We start from the raw sequence: 12,150 nt of genomic DNA, 5'->3' as shown, positions 1-12,150 counted from the left end.
TGTACTACAACGTAAGTTATTTTAGCAGATTAGCACCAAGTTTTTCAGACAATGATTTGCACATTTTAATGGACCAACTTATAATTTAATGCAGCTAATATGATATACAGACAAGTGTAGGACTTTTTTTACCATTTTTACTTTTTTTTCTGTTGTTTTAGTAAAATTTACACTGCTTATACTTAATATTTGAATTATTACATTATAAAGATAGTGGAGCAGTAACCAATATTTTTTTATTCTTTTCTGTTCTTTAAAAGTGGGCGTCCACTTATCATCATGTGACGCAACAATTGGATTTCGTGGTTGAAATTTTTACATTACCAGTGACCACGATTGTGAAATTTAAAATCTATACTTAGCGACATTACTTTAAATATGAGTGCGTTCGTTACTTTGAATACTTTGAATAATCAGTGAGTAATATTATGCGACTAGTGCCGGTAACTGGATGCTTACCTTAATTTTACTTCAAACATTCATATAAAGTGATTAAATAAATTTTTTATTATTGATGCTGTTGTTCATGACAGGAGGTTGTACTACATGTTATATCAAGAAACTAGTTAATTTTGGTTGTTCCAACTATTCAGTAGTAGTTAACATTAGAGTTACAAATTAGTGTGTGAATTTATATATCAACACTTTTATACTCTGAATTTTGCGCCATTCCTCTGTATTTTGTGGCATTTCACACAACGTAGAAAACACAAATATTGGAGACTCTGTAGTTATTGTAAACTCTATACACCTTTATGGAATGATGTTATGATTGAGCTTCACTATTTATGTTGTGCTGCTAAATGTATTAAGTAGACAATGTGTGTAAATGTTTAAATAGCACTCGCAAGTGCCCATGTACTTTCACATTTTAAGTGTTATAACATCTGCAAGTACTTTTTGATAGTTCTGTGATACACTATAAATACATTTAATTGATTTTTAATGTATTTCTGCTTGTTTCGTTATTTTGGAGTGTGTAATGACTAGACTTTTTACGTGTAAATTTTATATGATTACAAATGTAATTTATTTATTAAAAATTTATTCAAATTTACTTTTTGATTGATTGTGACCTGATTTCACGTTTCTCAGTTTGTACACGTTAATCCATCTGATGTATCTGAATTTTATATATTTTAATTAATTGTATATAAACTTTATGTTGTCTACACTATTTGATATTAAATTTCTACAATAAAGGTTCCTTAAAATTTGTAAATAGCTATCATTTGCTAGAGTGCGTCTAATCGACAGCAAAGTGGAACTGTAGTCCGTTTTTTATGGCGGAATGCCATACCGCTATACCCCTAGGTTGGAAAAAACATATTGTGCTGACCAGATTTGAATTAAAATTTCGCGCTAAAAAAAACTGCGGCGCGAAATCGCATTTAAATTTGAATTAAAAAAAAAAAACAGATCAAGAAAAACGTTAAACATAGGCAACCATGTGCAAATTTAGTTCTTTTCTGGTAGTTGGTTGTTCTGCTAGGGAATTTGTAGGTAGAGGGTAGGTTGCGCGTCACTGTTTTGGTTTGGTGAATGAAAGCATGCGGTAAGGAAGTTACATTAAGTTTATTTGATTTGGCAGTTAAATAAAAAGGGGGAAGCCTTTGTTTAACGACAATTAATTGAACCGATTGCGATGCCACAGTTTCCTCAACAAGCGTAGCTAATTCTTGCGGTTTTTTCCAAACGGAAATATGCGAATTTTCGACCGACGCTAACACATGATGTAAATTTGTTTTATTGTTCACAGTTGATGTTAGGATTTTAATCGTTAACTAGTTCTAACACAATTTAACGGTCCTGAGATTGTTTAGATACAACACTTGCTAGGAGATTTCATGAAATTCACTTAGTCAGGACTTATACTCTGTTTATTAAGTTATAAATAATGTTTCTGGATGCTTATGCTTAAGTTTTACATTATAACACTCCTTAATCCCTCACACAAGATTGTTAATAATTCATTTACGGCAGTTAAATCAACCTAGTGTTGTCTGACTCTGGGAAAAGGACCGTGAAAGTCCGGTAGAATTCATAATACCGTGGACTGAGGGTCGGGGGGATTAAATTTTTCCCCTTAGGCAGTTATCAATATCATCATCAACTCACCGAGACATATTTATTTCTCGCGACGCTGGATGTATTTTGTGTATTTACCATGTGTTTGTTTGGGATAAGCTGGGGATAGTCCACGATATAAACTCTCTAATTGTTTTCAGTAACCAGTCACTTATTGGATCATGGTATAATTTCACATCATGTAAATTCTTTGTTTGAATCGTTGATAGTGTGGCAAATATTAAACTCATGTAATTTTTTCACCTCTTACAATTTTTCTCTATCTCACAATTTTAGCCTCAGTAATTTTCTTTTCTGTATAATTTAAATTGTACATAAATTTCCAAGTTCCTAACCTCACTTAATATTCTTGCCTGCACAAGTTTTACTTCACAGCAGATCTTTTTTTTGTTTTTTTTTATCTTTGCTAGTTTTTGACCACGTAAACATTTTGTTGATTAATTCTTCCATCATATAAATTGTCTGATGTCCAATCTTAATTTCAGATAAGAATTCTTTGCTGTTTCAAATTTCACGAAAGTGTATGGCGAATTTAAATGTTGTTTATTGCTGTTTTGAAACGTCAACACTTTTTCGGTTGTAGTTTAAAATCAGAGTAATAGAAAGTGAACATTTAAAATGGAATTGAGGTAACTAATACAGAAACACGTGGCAGAAGCGAAGGGCGCGGTTCCTAGTCGAGCTGGCGGGATTTATCGCGCCATCTGCACAAAGGACGCAAACCTAGTATAGAAGTCAGGGGCGGTCGAGATGACATGACGCTGTCGGCTTGGCCCAATAGCCGGGACCCAACCACGAGTTTGCGACCGTAACGGCTTGCTCGTACGGCATGTTCGTAATGGAGGGGTGCTGTACGGCAGTGCTTGTCGATAGAATAGAATCACCGTCGTGGTGGGAGAACAGCCACAACCAGGAGCCCCGAACTCCGCTCGTGCTACAACGCCCCCTATGGGTAATTTTGCTGTGCTCTAGAATGAAATTGATACAATTCGATCGCCACACTCTGATGCCGTTACTTTAATTCTGATTTTTCTTTCCTTTTATTAGATTCTGATTTTCAAATATTTGTATTGATTTAGAACGTTTAATTTGATTTCATCCAAAGTTAGGCAAGTTTTTTTTTGTAGCTGAGCATTAACAGGTGTCTTCTTTTTTTTTGTCATTGGAGGAATAAATGATTTTGTGGCCTCCATATATTTTGTGTTTTAATTAGCGGTACTTTTCCAACCTTGGGGTCCACCACTTGCATCTGAACGCATTCCGCCAGAAAAAAAAAACAAACACAATATCTAGAGTTTCATTTTGTTACACGATCACAGTCAAGACCAAATTTTTGAATTTTTCGCGGGCTTTTCAATTTTTTTTCACATGGCAATTTAAGGCGGGAGGTTTGGGTTATCACAATATGGAGGGAAAATTTGGAAATTAAATACAAAAATGCTAATATTTGATTATCACATATTTAAACACATATAAAAGAGAAATCTGGTGTGGCGGCAAATTTAAATTATGGCAGTTGAGTCAGAAAAGCAAGCTGAGTGAAAACAAACTAGAATAAAGTGTGTTATAATGTAATAACTTAAATAAAAACATCTAGAACTGTACAACAGATCATTACAAAAAATAAATCGGGTTTAAATAAGTGGATTTCCTGTCACGTGTTTTATACGAACATTTACTTTATAGTATTTAAATTGTATTATTTACAATTTGTTAAAAAATAAAAATAAAACAAATGACCATCACATGAACGTCTTACTCCCATTGATTTTCACTATCTATGAGAACCTGATTTAATTATCTTGAACCAAGTGAAGAACTATTAACAGTTAAAAATCTTAACATAAACAATAAAACCAAAATTACACATGTTATTGATGTAACAGTTTTACACATTTCAGATTAGACAATTATTAATACACTGATTTTACACTAATTACACTTGTTGAGGACTGTGACTTCCAATGCGATTCATTTTTGATTAAACAATTACCATATTTTTAAAAACATCGTTTCACTAACAGGACAAAACAATAACCAGTGACACTGACGTTTTTGAATTCTACCTGCGTGCACCGTCCTGCATTCCAGTCACCTTACCCTAAAATCCGAGCCTGATAATTTTAGAAATTTTGGAAAATGTGGGAATTCTAGTTATTTTGTGTACTTTGGAAAATCTGAAAAATTGGGTTAATCTGGAAAATCTGAACACGATCTCAAAAACATGTTTCTGTTACTTGTAGGGAAATCAGGATTTTGCGGTTAAGCTCCGCCCCTTTGGCTCACGACGAATAAAAATTTCATCACAATTGAGATAGGGCGGGTGGGCGGGGTTTACTTTTTTCCTGTTTTTTCTTAATATTCATAGCCATCTTTTCACAACAAGAAACTTAAAACATGGCTAAAATGGTACATTTTTGCTAGGAAATATAGATTTTGCAATTATGGGTCGGAGCCTAATTGCAAAATCGATATTTCTTTATAAAAATTCTCCATTTTAAACATTTTAAATTTTATGTTGTGAAAAGAGGTGTACACATTTTAAAACAAAAAGACAAAATATAAGCTTAGAGGATAACCCCACCCACCCGCCCTCTCTTTTCTTGAATTCCGAGAATTCTGAAGACATTGAAAATTCCGAAGATTATAAATATTTCAAAGATTTTAATTTAAAGGCTGCAAAGATTTCTAGACCCTTGAGATTTCAGAAATTCCAAAAATTCTGAACATTTTGAAAATTATAAAGATTCTAAAGGCTTCCAATATAAACTCCAAAGATTTCGGATAGCCTAAGACTCTAAGAAATTGCAGAGATTCTAAATATTTCAACAACTAAAGATTCCAACGATTTCAGATATAAGACTTGAGATTCCAGAAATTCTAAACTTTCTGAAGATTCTGGATATTTCGAAGACTGAAGGTACCAAAAATTGTACAGACAGTGAAGATTCCGAAGATTCCAAAGACTTTGGAGATTTCAAAGAGTCTAAAGATTATGAAGAATCCAAAGAATTCAAAGATTCTGAATATTTGGAAGATCGCAAATTCCAGAAATTCTAAAGACATTGAAGATGCCGAAGATTATAAGGATTCCAAAAGTTCCAGAGATTCTACAAATTCCAAAGATTCCATAGAGGGATCTGATTTGCCAAAATCAGTCGTATCTTAGCAGGAACTAGCCCCGCCCACATTGGTAGCCTACATTACGGAACGATTTTTTATTTTAAATTTTTTATGTGTAGCGTAGCGACTTTGTTTTTACAGCGCGAAATTTAATTTTTAAAGTCATACGCCCGTGGTCAGCATACCACAATCTCATTTATAATAATAAGTAGTACATACAATCAATTATAAAAATTATATCATATCACTACTTGATCCTAGTGTCCATAATGAGTTCCAAATTACATATTGTAAAACTAATGTTCATTGCTTTGTTACTGTTTTTAATATTTTCAATGGTTTCTTTTGCTCTAATGATTCATGAGAATCAGCAAAGATAAAATGGCACTGTATTTGTTTGTTTTAAGAATTTGTTGTTAAGTTCATTGCATACAATCAGAGACTTTAAATACATAGACTGGCTGTTAGTAACATTTTTAATGCATTTTGGTGAAGCCACGGCGCATGGTAGTATGGACGCCATTGCTATAACTTTTATGTCAAATTAAGTGAGGTTGTGGTGGTTAGCAGTAGTAGTCTAGCACAGAACGTTTCTAGACCTCGAAATAAAAGTGGTTGTGTGTCGGGACTTACGAGATTGTTTGTAAATATGGCCATTAAAAATGATTTGGTAACTAAAATGTTTACCTTAACTTTGCAAAGTAGGACCATACATTTTTTTTCTACATAATGAACATGGATTAGTTGGACGTAAAAAATTCTTATTTTAATTTATTGCTTAAATTAATTTTGAGAAATTATTTGACTCTCGGAATAGGTTATGAGTGCCGCTTAAGTACTGAGCGTGAAAAAGCTATCTCTTTAAGACAAAAATTCACGAAATTAATTTTGTTTCAAGGACATTAATATTTTTAAAGGAATTTACATATACATATAGATATTATTATGCTAAATAAATAATTACAATTTGTTGTCTTTTTTATTTAACATTTTAAATTGCATTTTGTGACCGGAAAATTCAAATTTCGCGCACTTACGGTTATAAGCAATATGGCGGTCGAAAAACTTCACGTTTTTCCTGACACAGCCAGTCTATGTATTAAAGTCTCTGCATACAATGTATTGTCCTTAATTAATCTATGAGGAATCTATGTACCGCGGCAGTATTTCCAGCTCTGTTAAGCCCCGAGAATTCTTGAAACAGTCGGATTTTAAGCCATATTTTTGCCACTTTTCGTCGTAAATTGGGAGATAATATTTTTTAACGGAACAACTCTTATTGTAATGGGGTACCGAAATAAGAAATAATACCACAAACAACTTTTTGTGAATTAAATTTCAAAAATATTGTATAATGTTACGTTTTCGTTGGTCGTTGTATGCTATGGTACCCTGGTTGGTCGTAACACAAAAAATTGTTTTTTTGTGTGACGTAGCATTGTGACCTTGTGACTTGAGTGACATTAGTGACAAACACAGAAAATATTTCTAAGAATTCTGAGTTCCTGACGTACAGAATTTTGAGGTTATGTACACATATCCCGTGCGGTGTTTCTAAAAACAAGTATTTACCATGTCTGATAGTGAACGGATGCCAAAAATTGATCCGACAAAACTGAAACAGTCTGAAATCGACCTTATTAAAATTGTGGAAAGACAGAATTTGGAAAGAGTCAGACAACTGAAAGCATTGCGTAGAAGAAATTTGCTTACAGTCGGCCTCCTAGGAACGGCAGTTTTGGGAATTTATGGTTATTCAATATATTCCGTAAGACAAGAAAGTTTCTTGGACGACTTTGAAATACCAGCCACAACAACAGAATAGCTGTAATGTCTGTAGCAACTAGTCTTAGATTACCACCATTACCTACAGTTAGAGACCTTATTAAATTATATAAGCTGAGAGCTTTGCGCCAGTTGTCGCAAAACTTTTTATTAGATGAACGTATTACAGATAAAATTGTTAAAGCAGCAGGTAAAATACACAACCACCATGTTTTGGAAGTTGGCCCGGGGCCTGGAAGCATCACACGATCAATTATCAAAAGACAACCAAAAAAGTTAATTGTTGTGGAAAAGGATCCCAGATTTCTACCAACGCTGGAATTATTGAAAGAGGCAAGCCAGAACCATGTAAAAATGGAGATAGAAATTAATGACATTAGATCATATAACTTTGAAGCTGGATTTGCTGATTCCTCGTGTAATGAATGGACAGATAGACCGCCTCCAATTCATTTGATTGGAAATTTACCTTTCAGTGTATCAACAAATTTGATTATTCGATGGCTTCATCAAATTTCTCAAAAAAGCTCAGCCTGGAGTTTTGGGCGGACACCAATGACTCTGACTTTTCAGAAGGAAGTAGCGGAAAGGATTGTTGCCCCTGTCACTGACGAACAACGTTGTCGTTTGTCTGTAATGTGTCAGTTTTGGTGTGATGTTGATCATAAATTTACAATACCTGGGAAAGCGTTCCTTCCTAAACCTGATGTAGATGTTGGAGTAGTTACATTTACACCTTTAAAATATCCTTTGGTTAAGTTAGAATTCAAAATGGTTGAGAAAGTTATAAGAACTATTTTTAATATGAGACAAAAATATGCTATAAAAGGAGGATCGCGACTATTTCCAGAAAACCTGCGAGATGAATTAGGTAATTGGCACTTACTTAAGTAAAGAAGTTGTAACAATTATATTTATTGTAGGTCTTAAGCTATTTGCTTTAGCAGATGTGGATCAAAGAACTAGGCCTTTTGAACTTACAAATGAAGAATATGCGCGGATCTGCTATGCTTATAAACTAATCTGTGAAGAATACCCAGATATTGAAAAATATGATTTTAGAGCTCCCAAAAATGTGAATGCTGCTGCAATGTAATATGTTATCTTTTGTAATTGTGCTATTAAAAAAAGAAACTGTTATTTTCAAATTTAATAACCTTAACAACCACTAAAAATATAGTATAATTTTAGTTTAGAAATATTAAGTAATAATTAGCGAGACGATTGTTTAAATAAAAAAGTGATCTTACACGCTATACATGAATGACTGATTCAGGAACTGCGCCTGAGTTTGGTAACTAGAAAATACTACATATTTAACACAGCCTCATAAGCATTAAGTACTTGTATGTATGTTTCTGTTATGTATAAAAGTACGAATAGTGTGCGGTTCGAATATTTTTTTTTTGATGTATCAAATTCCGAAAAATACGTTTAACTTGACCATGCTTTATTCATAATTTACGATTTCAGTAAACAAAACAATTTTTAACTAAATTATGGCAGAACCACACTCTATACTTCTACACACACAGTGGCAATTGGAGGGTACCTGACACGTGTACCTATTTTATAATATATCTTACAATGAAAAACAACTATTCTAGTGCTCATTACAGCAAGATGTTTTACTACATAATGGAAATTTGGAATATTATAATTCATCAGATGGTTCAGTTCCAAAATACCTATCTCCAAAATTTCCCATTCCTGGCAATACATAAAATTTATCATTTATTTCAGGGTCAATGGCAGTTGTAACTATCTGAACTTTAGGAAAGGCGTATGCAATTGAATGCACACCAGATTCTGCCATTAACAGTGACACAATAAGAATATTACTCTCTGGGACATCATGGTCTAGCAAAACTCTTATGGCCATCATTGCTGCAGCTCCTGTTGCTACAGTAGCATCCATTAAAATTACTTTGTAATCTTTAATGTCTTTAGGAAGCCTTAAATAATACAGCTGAAACATATCATTCAAGGATTCAAATTATTCACAATAAGTGACAAATAAATACCTCTGGTTCCCCTGTTTGTAAATTAGTTTGAATTAAGATCTTTCCTATGCGAATGTCTTTGCAAACATCACAAACCGCTTGTTCCATTGTTTCACCTGCTCGAAGTATAGACACACCACAAATCTTATCAGTTGCCATTCGCTTACCTAAAACAGAATCAGCATTTTTATATCCTGCAGGGTCAACAAAGAATAGAACCAGTGAATTATTCCAAAAACTGGTTTTGCAGCTCCTGATTTCAGACTAGAGCATCTGAAATTAATTTTTTTGAAATATTCAGTCGTTGGGTTCTGAGATTTTAATTTTAACTTTTCAATTTAACATCAACAATAATAGAATTTATCTTCCACGTGTCTGCTTTCTAGTAACCTACAGCACTAATATTTGATTTATTTTTTGGTTGACTATAAAAGAAAACTTATTTTAAGAATGCTGGTCTACAAAATAAAACTTTCTATAACCATCAGAAAAATCCACGTTCCGATTCTAATTTTTTCTGCTGATTACGAATCCACATTTAGATCTTTTAGCACCTAGTTTTTTCAAAATATTTATCATCTTCACGTGTACATAAAATTCAATTAGTCAGTCATCAGTTATTCATAAATATTGACAAATTAAACGGACATTTATCTCGATAATGCGGCAGAAAAAACTAATTGCTGATTTAGAATAAGCATGTTCAACTTAGTAAAATCCACCTATTCTGTTAAGAAACTGACCTTAATTATAAAAGTAAATATGTAGGTATTGTCATTAATAGATTTCTAATTTTCTAAGGCACGTGGAAAATCGCGAAAATGTCTTTTGAATATTTCGCTAGTTCCAATTTCATCCAACTCTGTATATTATTCAACAATTAATAAAAATTACTTAAACTGACATTGCAGACGTAACTGCGCAATTATTAAACTTAACAAATTTACAAATAATAACGACATGGAAAATTTGTTGAACCTATGACTCACTGCGAGATTTTTATTACTTCCAAGAATCTATTTTAAACTTCTTTATATTGTACATTGTGATCCAAAAACTGGTCCAAAAATAAATATCTCCTAAATCTATAAATAAAACATTTCCCCTCAACTGCGGCGACTACTATGAATGAAAACAATTCGTTGAATCTGATACAAGTTCAAATATTTTTGGTGTCCACATTTTAAAAAGTATATATACCTTTATATTGTACCCCTTGAGGTGTTTCCACAATTTTATCATTGAACCTCATAAGCGACAATGTGTATTCAATGACAAGGCGAATCAGGCGTTTGCTGTAGAAAATGAATTCATCTCTTGGAGTATCTTTATTCCTAATGAATGTATGAAGTCCTCGTATCTGAGGTGTAGTAGGTAGTAATTTTACAGTGTCTGGTCTTGGTTGTCCTGAATGAGCGTGTATTTGCGCTAATTCTTCTCTTAATTTGAATCCTCTCTGATAAAATATCCAGCAATGCTAAGAACACTTTAAAAGTAAAATATATTTACCAATTGCAATTGTGTGTGGACATGCTGAACAATCAACTGAATAGCAACTTCATTTTCACCACCTCTGGGTACAATAACATCAGCGTGTACTTTCAACGGTGCAATGTAATGGTTAAATGATGGTTGGACCATACCACAGTATTGTTTAAGTACACCATCTAGATCTCTACCTCTTTGGCTTATATCTCTTCGCAATCTGCGTACCAGACGCACATCAGCGTCAGTATCAACAAACAACTTCATGTCTAACATGGCCAGGACTTTAGGATGATAAAAAGTTAAAATTCCTTCGAATATTATTACATTGGCCCCATACATAGTTTTCTAAGAAACAAGTAAAAATATATTTTTTTCTGTTACAAGAGGAAATAACTCACAGTCCTGCTTTCCCTTGCATGTGTCACAAAATTGTATATTGGCACTTCAACCTTTCTTCCTTCTTTCAGTCTCTGCAAAGTGGTGATCAAAAGATCAAAATCAAAGGCATCAGGATGATCAAAGTTATATTCATTTCTGTTTGCTATTTCACGCTGTTTTTCATTCAAAACCTTGTAAAATGAGTCCATGCTGAGTAGAGTCACCCATGGTACTCCTAGAGATTCAATGATTTTTTCTGCTACTGTTGTTTTCCCAGAGGCACTACCACCACAAATCCCTGAATGGATATTGTTTTAGAAAAATATATATTAAACAACGTATAAAATAATACCTATAACTAATGGTTCCACTTTTTGTCCTTCACTATTATACCATGGAGGTCGACCAGCTGTGTAGATAGTGCGATGCTGTGTTCGTATCATCGATTCAGCAGCTGATTTCTTAGATGATTGATTTAATGAAGTTGTTCTTTGCCGCCTGGACCTTGGTGACTTTTGAGAGCCTAATGAAATTTGGTTTAGGCATTTTTTTCAGTTTATGAGTCGAAAAGTTACCTGTCGAAGGAGGCCTGGGGCAATACGGTACTGTTATTGGTGATGCTGGAGTATTGTAGAAGTCTCCGCTTCGTTCTTCATCGCCTTCGCAGTCTGGGAAGACTTCGGAAAAATCTGCTTGGGTTTCGGCGACATCGCTTTCGTGTAAAGAAAATATATCGATTTTATTAATGTACTATAAAGGTACAAAAAGAAAAACGCTATTTCATGTTTGATCTAGGTTATTGCGCCACGTGAACAATCTGTTGCGGCGTGTTTGCAATTCTAAATTAAAATTAAATGTTAAGATCGTCACTACGACTTCAATTTCAAAAGTAAATATTTTTAACGAGTATTTAACTCATTAACACCTTTTATTAGTTTGCTTACCTTTCTGAACTTGCCGATGACGGTGGATCAAGGGTGTTAATTATTTTGCCAGCCATTGTCACGCTGAAGTAATGTATGAATTACGTTCAAAAACTAGTAGATGAATGAATTATACACACACAAAATTTAAATACATTTATAACCTGAAATCAGTTTGAAATTTAGCTTTATACTACAGCATTTCCACTTCCGGTTCCAGTTATTTTATAGTAAAAGAGTGGACACTAGAGCGAGACAATGACAGAATGAGACGAAAAATTACGAATTTTAACGAAAATGCACGCAACCAACAATACCCAACTGCTTGCAAGATTTCATAATAACTAAACTGATCAAGATGT

The 12,150-nt window shown here is 33.5% G+C and overlaps 3 protein-coding genes across 3 annotated transcripts; 2 read left to right on the top strand and 1 right to left on the bottom strand.

Moving 5' to 3' along the window:
• Positions 1–6,659: 6,659 nt before the first annotated feature.
• On the top strand, positions 6,660–7,036 carry Ccdc56 (Coiled-coil domain containing 56). Its single transcript, XM_064074943.1, has one exon. The coding sequence runs from the start codon at positions 6,785–6,787 to the stop codon at positions 7,034–7,036; it is 252 nt and encodes an 83-aa protein (XP_063931013.1). The 5' UTR covers positions 6,660–6,784.
• Positions 7,037–7,041: 5 nt separating this feature from the next.
• On the top strand, positions 7,042–8,136 carry LOC135143093 (dimethyladenosine transferase 1, mitochondrial). The gene is made up of 2 exons (XM_064074942.1): positions 7,042–7,867; positions 7,920–8,136. The coding sequence occupies exons 1-2, from the start codon at positions 7,042–7,044 to the stop codon at positions 8,090–8,092; spliced, it is 999 nt and encodes a 332-aa protein (XP_063931012.1). The 3' UTR covers positions 8,093–8,136.
• LOC135143092 (uridine-cytidine kinase-like 1) lies at positions 8,132–12,023 on the bottom strand. Its single transcript, XM_064074941.1, has 8 exons — positions 11,810–12,023; positions 11,441–11,577; positions 11,218–11,388; positions 10,886–11,163; positions 10,509–10,832; positions 10,200–10,455; positions 9,021–9,166; positions 8,132–8,965 (listed from the first exon to the last, which is right to left on the bottom strand). The coding sequence occupies exons 1-8, from the start codon at positions 11,863–11,865 to the stop codon at positions 8,651–8,653; spliced, it is 1,683 nt and encodes a 560-aa protein (XP_063931011.1). The 5' UTR covers positions 11,866–12,023; the 3' UTR covers positions 8,132–8,650.
• Positions 12,024–12,150: the final 127 nt, after the last annotated feature.

This window comes from Zophobas morio, unplaced genomic scaffold (genome assembly GCF_036711695.1).
Source record: "Zophobas morio isolate AGI-343-1 ecotype UQ-CSIRO unplaced genomic scaffold, CSIRO_AGI_Zmor_V1 ptg000058l, whole genome shotgun sequence".
NCBI classification, from domain to species: Eukaryota; Metazoa; Arthropoda; class Insecta; order Coleoptera; family Tenebrionidae; genus Zophobas; species Zophobas morio.
The sequence above is the reverse complement of the archived record's forward strand: the minus strand, read 5'-3'. Positions and strand labels throughout refer to the sequence as shown.

Bases quoted from the DNA above. Each gene is read 5' to 3' on its own strand.
- LOC135143092 (XM_064074941.1), bottom strand. From the start codon at position 11,865: ATGGCTGGCAAAATAATTAACACCCTTGATCCACCGTCATCGGCAAGT. The intron at 10,833-10,885 runs GTGAGTTATTTC...CTTGTTTCTTAG, and splicing joins ATGCAAGGGAAAGCAGGACT to AAAACTATGTATGGGGCCAA. The intron at 10,456-10,508 runs GTAAATATATTT...ATATTTTATCAG, and splicing joins TCCACACACAATTGCAATTG to AGAGGATTCAAATTAAGAGA.
- Ccdc56 (XM_064074943.1), top strand. From the start codon at position 6,785: ATGTCTGATAGTGAACGGATGCCAAAAATTGATCCGACAAAACTGAAA.
- LOC135143093 (XM_064074942.1), top strand. From the start codon at position 7,042: ATGTCTGTAGCAACTAGTCTTAGATTACCACCATTACCTACAGTTAGA. The intron at 7,868-7,919 runs GTAATTGGCACT...TATTTATTGTAG, and splicing joins AAACCTGCGAGATGAATTAG to GTCTTAAGCTATTTGCTTTA.